This window comes from Zootermopsis nevadensis, unplaced genomic scaffold (genome assembly GCF_977971745.1).
Source record: "Zootermopsis nevadensis isolate Lab colony 2312 unplaced genomic scaffold, Znev_1.0 Znev_ptg000032l, whole genome shotgun sequence".
In the NCBI taxonomy this organism is placed as follows: domain Eukaryota; kingdom Metazoa; phylum Arthropoda; class Insecta; order Blattodea; family Termopsidae; genus Zootermopsis; species Zootermopsis nevadensis.
Genome location: NW_028259164.1, coordinates 3,597,566 through 3,608,691, shown reverse-complemented (window position 1 = coordinate 3,608,691; position 11,126 = coordinate 3,597,566). Strand labels below are relative to the sequence as shown.

General features: G+C 37.3%; 2 protein-coding genes across 8 annotated transcripts; one reads left to right on the top strand and one right to left on the bottom strand.

The window, feature by feature from the left end:
- The first annotated feature begins 8 nt into the window (after positions 1-8).
- Positions 9-9,808, top strand: LOC110827741 (KIF-binding protein). Of its 2 annotated transcripts, XM_087359618.1 has the most exons (8): positions 9-167; positions 435-1,294; positions 1,715-1,863; positions 2,459-2,699; positions 3,041-3,301; positions 3,765-3,915; positions 4,242-4,394; positions 8,085-9,808. In XM_087359618.1, the coding sequence occupies exons 2-7, from the start codon at positions 459-461 to the stop codon at positions 4,374-4,376; spliced, it is 1,773 nt and encodes a 590-aa protein (XP_087215744.1). In that variant the 5' UTR covers positions 9-167; positions 435-458; the 3' UTR covers positions 4,377-4,394; positions 8,085-9,808. The 2 variants fall into 2 exon arrangements, with proteins under 2 accessions (XP_087215744.1, XP_087215743.1); XM_087359617.1 differs by lacking the exon at positions 8,085-9,808 and having other exon boundaries at positions 4,242-5,400.
- Cog8 (conserved oligomeric Golgi complex subunit 8) lies at positions 4,697-11,087 on the bottom strand. Of its 6 annotated transcripts, none has more exons than XM_022059669.2 (9): positions 10,974-11,087; positions 10,082-10,153; positions 9,815-9,939; positions 8,640-8,915; positions 7,456-7,669; positions 7,175-7,338; positions 6,301-6,591; positions 5,512-5,856; positions 4,697-5,256 (listed from the first exon to the last, which is right to left on the bottom strand). In XM_022059669.2, the coding sequence occupies exons 1-9, from the start codon at positions 11,026-11,028 to the stop codon at positions 4,954-4,956; spliced, it is 1,845 nt and encodes a 614-aa protein (XP_021915361.1). In that variant the 5' UTR covers positions 11,029-11,087; the 3' UTR covers positions 4,697-4,953. The 6 variants fall into 6 exon arrangements, with proteins under 6 accessions (XP_021915361.1, XP_021915362.1, XP_021915363.1 ...); XM_022059670.2 differs by having other exon boundaries at positions 10,983-11,071; XM_022059671.2 differs by having other exon boundaries at positions 8,640-8,781; positions 10,974-11,038.
- Positions 11,088-11,126: the final 39 nt, after the last annotated feature.

Genomic DNA, 11,126 nt, shown 5'->3' with positions numbered 1-11,126 from the left:
ATCTGTGGATCCAATCGGTAGCAGACGGAAATGTAGATTACTCAAAGAGAGTTTTAAATTTTGAAATTCTGAATTTATATTGTGATGAATGATTCTATATTTACAGTGCCGTAATTATAATCTGTATCCTGCAGCATTGATATTACGAATCGTGTTTTAAGCGTTAGGTAAGTTAAGAAGTCTCATTTTGAAATTTGAATGCATTGTTCACAGTGTAAATAATATTTAATTTCTTTAATACAATCTGCGAGAAACCCTATTTAGGAACCAAGAAATGGGATCACTTACAGAATAGAATAATGTTTAGGTTTTGTAGGTAAATAGAACAGTATGTATAATATCGAGGCGTACGCATGCTGCACAAATGGCATTGAGGGGTCACGTTGGGAGCCCTTGTTATGCAGCAGATACATTTGAAATTTGCCGTGTTACAGGTGCATCATATACAATTGTCTGCCATGAGTACACATTGTTCACATAAGGAGATTTTGGTGGATCTTCAGGAGAAATATGATAAGGTGCAAAAGCTTTTAGATGAGGATAGTAAGAGGGATTCGACCAGCGAACCTTATCGTTCTAAATATGCTGCAAGCGCAATTCTGACTGACATGAAGTCCATATTAGTAAAACTGCTTGAAGATTCAAGTTCTTTAAAATACAAGGCAATGCTTGGAGTAGTTTCACTCAATCTTGGACTTGTCTCTATCGACACTGAGGAACTGTCAACTGGAGAAGAGCAGCTGATGAATTGTATAGACAGCTTAAATGATGATGCACTCAAGCCTGAAGTCATCCTTATCTTGATAACTGCATTGAATCAGTTAGGTATATTGTGGTCTGAAAGAGGTGATCCAGAGAAATCCAGGGAGTATCTGGAGAAAGCTGAGAAGTTGTATGAAGAATTCACAAATGATGCATCATCCTGCACTGCCGCAGTCTCCTTTCAGGACTTGTTCCGAACATCTAATCCTGAGATGCCACAACCTGATGCAGAGAACATGTTAGAGAAACTTTACACTCTTACGCTGTATTACTTGGCTCAGATCTATGGCAATTTGAATGATCATGTTAAATCTGCTGCGTATTGCCACACAACATTGAAGAGACAGTTGGAAAGTAAAGACTTTGATCCTGTTGATTGGGCCTTGAATTCTGCAACTTTATCTCAGTATTTTATGGAGAAAAATGGATTCTCTCAAGCAAGACATCACTTGGCTGCAGCATCTTTTATACTGGACCAGTATGAAAGTGATCTCAGTCTGCAAGAAGGAGACGATGAAGCATTAGAAGCAAAGTATGTTATATTGGGGTATGTTAATGAGGGGGGGATGCTATTAGTTTTTTTGATCACTGATTTTTCCTAAATATCTTAAAATTCATGCTGATGTAATTGATACTTTGATATAAGCATGTAAAAGTCAGTCTGTCTAAAGTCAAAGTAAATAATTTGTAGAGCTACACCTTCACTCCCCCATACATTTGCATTGTGCTTAGTTAAACACAAGGGATCATATGTGACTTGAAGCTTTTGTGGTGATTAAGCTTTGTAAAATATTCTCGGGCAATCAGTGTTTCAGGAACAATCTCCATCCTGATCATCATGGTTCTGATTCTGCTAAATAGTGATTTAATTTTGGACAGTTGTTATGCTATTTGTGTGATATTTCTAAGGTGTGTGTTCTGAATGTCTTTTACTGTTCCATCTTATTTGAAGGCGAGAGAGATTTAAACACCGTAGTGCTGATGTTGCAAGATGCTGGGCAAAATATGGTATACTGTTACTTTCAAACTCAAAGGAGCGACTCATGTCAGAAGTGAATGAAAATGAGTCAGAAACATCAAATACAAATATACAGGAATTAGGTAATAATTGAAGTAAGGTTATGTGATATTCTACTGGACTGTTCTTACTCATAACTGAATATACTAGCACAATATGTGTATCATAAAATGGGGCATAGCTTATTGTGCTTTATTGCCACAGTGAAACTTTTGTTGAAAGTATTAAATATAATTTTTGCATAAAAGTGTTCAAAAAATGCACACTTAAATGGCATGTACTTAATTTTTGGAACAGCATATATATATATGAAAATAAGTCTTTTTTCATTATATTATGTTTGCAGTGAGGTGTGACAAAAGATAGGAACAGTATTTTTAGTCCTTTTCTGATACAAATTGAATTATTAAGGAAGACACCAGAGACAAGAGACCTACACTGGGTTTAATTGCATGACACGAGTTTCTTCCCATGCACAATTAATGCATCTGAACATCTCAAGAAGGGCTTTTTTTAGGCGGGGGAGCTTAATTTTATGCAGTGTGAAGGTTGAGGGTTTGAATCTTAACTGTCTTTGAAATGTAGCCTTGATTTCATTGCTTGTAGAAATATTCATGTTAAGTTCATACCATAGCAGTGGAACAAAAGTGGAAAATAATATTGCACTTTTGTGTACAGGTGATGTGGAGGACCTGGGTTTTACATCATTGGAATTATCCAGTTATGAAGATCAGATAACAGACAAATATGTCCTTATATATGAAGATGCAAGGAAAGTATTCCTCAATGCCCAGGAATGGTTAACAAAGGCTAAGCAGTATTATACTTTAGAAGGGCACGCTTCAGACTGTGTTCAGATTACCCAGGACCTTAGTCAATTGTACAAATTCCTGGCGTTCTTTGAAGAAGATGAGGAGAGGTACAATATTAGAAAGTAAAGAGCTGTAATAGTGTATTAGTTGCTAATATTATGTACCACCAAGATGTAGGTCAGAGAACGTGATGTAGCAGTGCCATTACTGCAAAGGTGCGATCCAGGTATGAATTTCACACACGTGTGAAAACCCATTTCATCATGGGAAACATATTAAATGGAGTCAGAAGTCAAATTAATTTCTGTAGTCATCTGTTTTAGTGTGATGCGATAGTTATGAAGCATTACAACCTAGATAGAATTCATTTTGGAGTTAACACATGATGAATGTCTGTGTTAGTAATATTCGTAGTGATGGTCCAGCTTACATACTTTTTCTATTCCAGGCAGAGTCGTATGCACAAACGACGCATAGATCATTTGGAATCTGTATTGAAGGAATTAAACCCTCATTATTATTTATTGGTGTGCAGACAGCTCTGGTATGAACTTGGTGAAACTTATTCAGATATCCTGGATATTAAGTTACAGAGATTGCAAACAGTAGATGAGCGACCCACACCGCATGCACTGCGTAAAGTGAATCATCTTGCTGAACAGAGCATCGCCAACTTCAATATGTTCCTTGAATCACTCAGAGACGCAAGGTGAGCGTTCATATTCATGCTGCGATTTGGTACATTTTAAATTATTCAGCTCTGTATTTGTCTACGTCTCTTTATTTTACTGTTAATTGCGTTTGTTTGTAAATGTGCTGCACACTGTTTTACTGGATTTATGTTAGTGTTCACGTGGTAGACTGTCTTCATGGATTGAAAGAATGACACGATATTATAACCGTCTATACTATGATAGTAAATTATGTATAATAAGAATAGAATGTTCATAATTTTGCATTTCAGTGCATACCAAGGACTTAGGACTAGTCTGCGGTTAGTGGTGTTGCCAACCTTCAATGATGCACAAGGGTGAATGCACAAAATCATCTTACCTCAATAAGGGTTTAAAATCTTGAACTTGTGGTCTTCTGGGTTGAAATGCTTTGTATTTGTAACACTGGTTTATTTGGATATGTGAAATATTAATTTATTAATTATATATTAATTTCAGCACAAACAAGATGCCTACTATATTCAATGAAGATGTGATTAGACCAGCATTGATAGCTTACTTTCGCATTGGTCGCTTGTACAGCAAAATTGTCATGCCAGATAAGGCAGCGCAGCTTGAAAACCTGAAGCAGAGTTTAAATGCCTACAAGGTATGTAGCAGCCTTTTTATTAAATGAATCGAAATTCACAACATAAGTAGGAAGTGTAAGTATCCTTTTCTGTTAATGTCATATGTAAGAAATTAATTCGTAATCGTTTTATGGAATACGGAGTTTCATTACACTGCCTACCATTGAGCCCTATCCTGATTCACTTTGATCCTGTCACCTCCTCATAAGTTGGTTCTTTAAAATCCATATTAATAATATCCCCATCTGTGCTTAGGTATCCCAGGCTGCATACTATACCTGAATAACATAAAGTAAATATATAAAACTTTAAATGAAATGTATAAATATTGTCCATTTTTCAACAGTTTCTTGTGGACTACTGCAATCACGACAAAGATGCTAGAAAGCACGTCTCTCTTGAGGTGGCAGTATGTGAAGACATGGTGAAACTTTTACCGCTGAAGGTGCAGAGACTGACTCTGGAGGTGCAGCAGGAGTGAGAAGAATGGAAACGCACTGTACGTAGAGCTTTACATCCATGTTGACTGGTGGTGGAACTGCTTCTTCAAACCCTATTGTGACGTGCGACTTGAAGATCTGACCACTGTGAACGTGTCATTGGAGGTCTTCTGGGTAGTAACCCTGTCAAGCCTTGTAGGTAGACACCAGCATTTCGGAGGGTGTTCTGCCTACATCTTCATCGCTAACTGAACATTGGTATCTACCTTCGAGTACACATGGCGTTAGTACTCAGAAGACCAATATTGATACCTTATCAAGAAGTTTTAAGAGTATCAGTGCAATGATTTTTATATCCATATATGGCACACTCAACCTCGGTAGGAGGTGGAGGTGAATTATTTAATATAAATCATCTGATACAACATTTGTGTATTTTACAAGGTTAACAATTGTGTGTAAAATATGTTCATTTTTGCCTCGTGAATGCGACATCACATCACATCACTAAATACAACAAGAAAAATGTAAGTAGTATTCACTTCTTGAGAGTTGAAATAGATGTAAAGGTGGTTTCGATTTCTGTGCTATTACGTCAGTAATTATATTGTTATAAGTTCAGAAGTGATCTGGTTTTGGTTCTTCTGGCTGTAAAACTGAATTTCCACTAGACTCTTGGAACTGGTTTATGTCTTCTGTATTTGAAAAACAGACTGAGCTGCTTGTAGGTGTTGTGTCCAGTTCAACATTTTGTGCAGGTTCGTCAACATTGGGCTTAACAGCTGTGCTGTCAGGTGGGATGGAATCCTGTTTAAATAAAGTGATGCGATGCGATGATGAGATAGATGGTGGCTCCACCTTCACAGGAAGTAAGTGGTTGATAGGATCCAGTATTGCAGCCTGGTCAAAGTACGTCAAACCCTGCCACAGAAATAACAGATTCATAAGAAAGATCCTCACTTCATTAATGATTATTTTTTCTGTTTCTGTAGTTGTTTAAAGCCTGTTTATACTGAAAAACAAAACTGTAAATACACACATCCCAATAAAACAACATGAAATGGACATGTTTAGGGCTGTATATGAAGCTTCCATTTCTAAAAAGGTCAGAGGATTTCATGAGCGCCTTCTCAAGAAAGGACAGTTTGAAAGTAGGCAACTGAACTGTTGAGCTACCTCTTTTTGCAAATGTTGAATACCGACTCCCAGGTGAGATGCAATAACTGCTGGTGGGAACACAGCGTGAAGACATTTCTGTACATAAGGCAGCAGTTCTTCTGCAAAATATGCACAGAATTTTGTAAAATTATCCTTCTCTGCTTGCGTCAGAGCTTGCTGTTCTTGCCGATAGAAACCTAAAGTGGAGCGAGCTACTCCGCTCAGCGACTCTCTCAGTTGGTTGGTTACGTTATCCGCAACTGCTACGGGAGCACACAGTCGCAGCTCATTAAACGCGGTTAAGATGCCATTGCAATAGTCTGCCAATGGGTGGAACTCCAGCAAGCACTGAGGAGGATGTTCCTATAATAGAAAATATTACTTTGAGACTTTGTACCTGTGTGTAAATAGTACCATTGTTTACCTGTTAAGAATTTAGAACGCTGCCTTTGCATTTGGTAATGGTTTCATGGTTATCTTGTATGTCGCTCTTACAACAAGGAACTTTACTTTTATGTGTATTTTACCTGAGTAGTATCAGGGAAGCTGGTTGGGAGAGTGAGAAAGAGACATGGAAGGATGTAGCTCAGGATCATGTTTCATGATGGGCTTCAGTATCAGTGGTGGTGAACCTAACCTAACGATGATCATAGGCGGTGAGAAGGGAAGGAGTGTGAAATTGAAAGTGCTTCTATGACATTTAAAGGTACTACATTGAAATTCACGTTTGGTGGGGAAGGGTCTCAGTAAAACCACAGAAATCCTCACACACTTTTCATTACCCAAAACAAATTATGTGAATCATACCTGTTTTGAGGACTGAGATGGCGGAACATTCCGCGACAAGCTTGGCTGAGGAAGTTTTGACAAAGTAAAGTTTTCCATTTCCTGGTCAAACTTCTTGCTAGCTTTACGCACTGCATGCTCAAAATTCTGCGAGATGGTCCCAATAAAAATGGGTGCTATGAGACCTCGAAAGTCTGCTCCGACTCGACTGAATGACAGCCCAAAGTACATACACTGACCAATTACTGAGTCCAGAGAGTTCCCAACTCCTCGATTCAAATCCTGTTCTAGTGTAGTCAGGAACTGAGACACCTGAAACATTTGTACACGCGAAGCTGTCTGTCATCTTAAACGGCTTTAAGAGCGACAAACTATGAATAATAAATACTTCAGAAACTTTTATATTTTCAGATTATAGTATGCAGAATCTTCCAAGATGTCAGATGACTCGTCTGTTGCTATGCCTGTAATATGGGAGAATTAAAGAAACACTGCATTTAAATTAGTTCCTGGAGAATGCATAAAAAATTATTTATTTTTTGTGGTTTCTGAGATGCATCACTTACAATGAGTGGATCCACCGAGTGGGGTAATTCTGAAGTATACACCTGGGGGGAGGCGGAGTGGCAGCAGCAAGTAATATCTATTACAAGTTCATGGAATGTCACAGTTCCAACATCATGAAAATGATTTTCTAAATTGTTTGGAAGTTTTTTCTGCTGTTAGCAAAACCATATGAATATCTGAATCCTAGTTTTTGGTCAGTAGAAACTTAGCATTCTTCTTACTTTCACTAATGTCGCTGATTTTCATTTCAAAACAGGTCAGGGAAGTAATTAATTCTGCATTATGATTGATGATACAACAGTTTAAAATACTTGCATCGCCACTTTACCTTTTCAGTTATCCAACTATAGAATATTGCAGTTTCATTAATATTCTGGTCCTTTGGCAAAGGCAGAATCGGTTCATCATCACTGAATATGGCTCTGTATTGCGTCACAATGCTGAATAGATGAATTCGCGAGAGTTCAATGGTTTTACTCAGGTGGTGATTTGCTGAAGAAGAAAGGTTAGCCATTATTAAAGCTTGCAGAGTGTTACTAGGAATAACCCAGTCATCAATAGCACTTGGTAATGAAACCTACGGCCAATTTAATCACCATGATGACATACCATCCTCTTTCGGTATAGCAGAAAGCAAATTCTGAAGCCAGGTGTCTCTAGCCTGGAGAAATTTTAGTCGTAACTCGGCTTCAGAGAACAGTTCCATCCGACGGAGGTACCCCACCACTTGCAGGCACCTTGGCAACTGGAGGTCTGTCCGAAGCTGTGCCAGCAACTGGTGAAGCATTGACAACCATGCTGTCTCGACATCTTTCACTATACTCTGTAACAGGACAGTGCTCCTAGCATTACACCAGTTCTTTATTATCTACTCGTAATTATAGATTTTTCAACTCGAATCAACTTTTGATTTTATCGATATTACACAGACCGTTGAAAATGAGAAGTGTCGGGATATCAGATGCGTGAAGCATCACCAGTGATTGTTAGTGAAGACATGATAATGAAATCAAAAGGGCATTTAAAGACGGAACTGTATTTACTGCTATGTACATTCTCATTCTGTCTCTAAATGCTTGTTACATGACAATTATTAGATTAATAATGTGCAGGTGGTCCACTGAATAAGATTTGTTATAATAAAATTCTTGTGACACTGAACATTCACTGTACCTAACAGGTTTCTTCCCTCCTGTAAATGACAGGAGACAAATTTAGAAATTTTCCTTACATTCCAGACCAATAGAAATGATTGAAGTGATATTGACACGGAAGGTGAATGGACCGAGGACCCCGCACAGGAGAGGATGGCCAAGGAATCTGTGTAAAGAAGGCGGTCTGCAAGCCACGGCAAGCAGAGGAATGGAATCAGATGAGGTATAAGACTGGCAGAAATGGCATTTTGGAACTGCAAGTTGGCATACAGCTGTATAAAACCAATGGCTACTTATCTATGTACTAGTACTTTCTTGTCAGCCAAGTACAGCTTTTGAACCCACGTTTCATATTTGGAGAGTGAAAGGTGAAATTATCTTGTAATGTGCTGATCATAATGCACTAACTGAACAATCAGAGTGTTCAAAGTAGAAGGTGCGTGAAAAGTTATTTCTCATGATCCGATACTGAAACGGGTTGTCCACACAATGGAATGTGTGCTATCTTGTAACATTCCTAGAATGAAATCTGGACCAACTAAGGGTTGTTATAGTCACACTTCAAATAACTGGATTAATTTTGGACTTCGAGGGACCAACAAAAGTAGTTTACTTCTTCGTGCCTGTACACTAACTTACAGCAATAATTTGTATCTGTCCGTGTTTTTTTCCAAGCCTCCTGACATAAGCTGCTAATTCCAGTGCTTCTTCATAGTTCCCGTTCCTGATGCATGTGTCCATAAGTTGTGGAAGCTCCAAAATCTCCAGGAGCTGCGCATTTCTGGTGAGAGTTAAGGAGTTGAGACGTCTGTGAGTATTTATATCGCTCGATGCCTTGCTGAAATCCTGACATCGTTGTGAAAACTCTGGCAACTTCTTCAGCAATGATTCCAAATTTTGTTCAGTATTATTGAACTGGAAACATTATATACGGGGCTTATGTAAAAAAAATATAATGAAATAAGTAACTTCTCACTTTCATAAACCACTTTTCATTCCCCATTAATTCTACATTCTACTTATGATGCCATGTAATCTAGATGGTTACCTACATTTCACAGGAATATAATGCCACCTCCTTTAGGAAATATGAGCAGGTCTAAATAGTGAAGTATGTTGACATCAGCAAATCGTAAAGTATAATAAAATAAATCATATCATGTTTATTTTGTTAACACTGTACCATTTCACTTCAGTTCTGCTGGTACCCGATCTATTTCTATAGAAAATGGAGTGATTTTAAATAACACGTCAGAGTCGCAGTACTTTAAATTACACACATGGCATAAGGTTTATTATCATTTTAAGTTTTGTAATCTTATAATATTGAAAATCCATTAATCTGCCTAAATCTAGAGTGAAATGCGGAAGCTTGAAGAATAATTAAACAAGTGAGATTGCAGGTTCTCATGGTGTCACCCTGATGATAGGGGCACAAGTACCTCTGAAACACTGGTCACATACTACCTAAACTGGTTAAGACTTCCTGTATATGCCACATGATAACTACTTCTGACGTGGACGACTACTTGTGTACGTACTGAATATGCCCTCCATGGTGATGTGTCATGGTGACTAGCGCAGACAATGTATTTGTTCTACATGTTATTCACCTCTTTAGTACCTCAGAGATGACAGTGATCTGTAACTCATACTGTATATAATTATATTCCCCAAACTGTGGAACAGAATTTGAAAACAAAACTCACATAAGATGATAGCATTAAAGATATTAAGCATTGTGTGTGTCAATAATATATGTTACTTTAAGAAGCAATAAAATTATATGACACAAGCTCAATAATCCACCTCACCTGTTTGAATATCTCCCTAGAGCACTCGGCAGTCTGTATAAATGTCTTGTAATTGGCAAATGCAAGTTGCTGTGTTTGTTCAAGTACTGATGATTTCTCTTCATTCAGCCTGTCAGGTTCCTTACCTGTGATATAACAGTGGCATTCGGTGACATCCAGTTATGAAAACATAGCCAATGCATTCAAGACTTAAAAATTGAAAGTTTGGTGCTCAAGAAACTCCTGTATGAACTAATGGTCATTATTTTGAAACAGAAATTTACTTACTTAACTGCTCAACTCCAAACGATCCCAACTTTGTTATATACAATGCAACATCTGGGTTTTCTTTCCAGTTATCTGGAGAAATAAGAAAACTTGGATGAGCATTTTGAAAACAAGGTTGCCATTCAGTAATTCTCATACTTCTTCAATATGCTACATCAGATTTTAATTACTTGTACTGAATTGTCAATGACTAACAGTGACTTTACTTATGCACATCTGCTATCTGTAATTTAAATTAGTTAACTTTATTTAATTTTACAAAAGACACAACTAAATTCCTTGGCAATATGAATGTGTTTAATATTATTAGGTAAATGATGCAATTATAGTAAGTCATAAAAATGTATAGATAGGAATTGGATATTAGTAAAATGGACCAAATCAACTAACAAGGTTAAATAGAAATACTGTTAAAACGCCATTTCATACTTTACAGTGAAATACATAAGCTCAATTATACCAACTTTGGGTTCAAATTCGTACGTGGATGGTAGTAATTGATTAGCTCTGCCACCAGACGGCAGAGACTGAAGTAAATTACATTCTATTTAGTTCCCTTACGATATTATATCGAACTATCAACACTTTTTTACAATTCATGAAAGTGAAATTAATGTAATATCACCACTCAACCGAAACAAGATTATAACTACGTGGAATCACAAAATCTGATTTATTGGATACAGCTCTACATAATAATTTAAGCAAATAACTGCCAACCAGTATATTACCAAATACATTGAAATGTCTGTAAAAGAATTGAACATTTTCCCACTCAAGGGCATATCAGGTATTGCCAACAGTTAAACACTCTACATTGTTACATATCAAGATTGACAAAAATTTAGTGAACAATGTATTCACACGCATAAAATATGAAATTCATTCTTGCCTGGAATACCGTCTGGAAATATTATTTTAATAACATTCTCTATCTCCACGTCCATTTTCCCAATCAGTCTAAGGTGACGCACTGCGCGATAGTGTCCCCATCTTTACGGTTATGTGTTACTTTCATCTGTGGTCGTTTTCGGTTAATAATCCG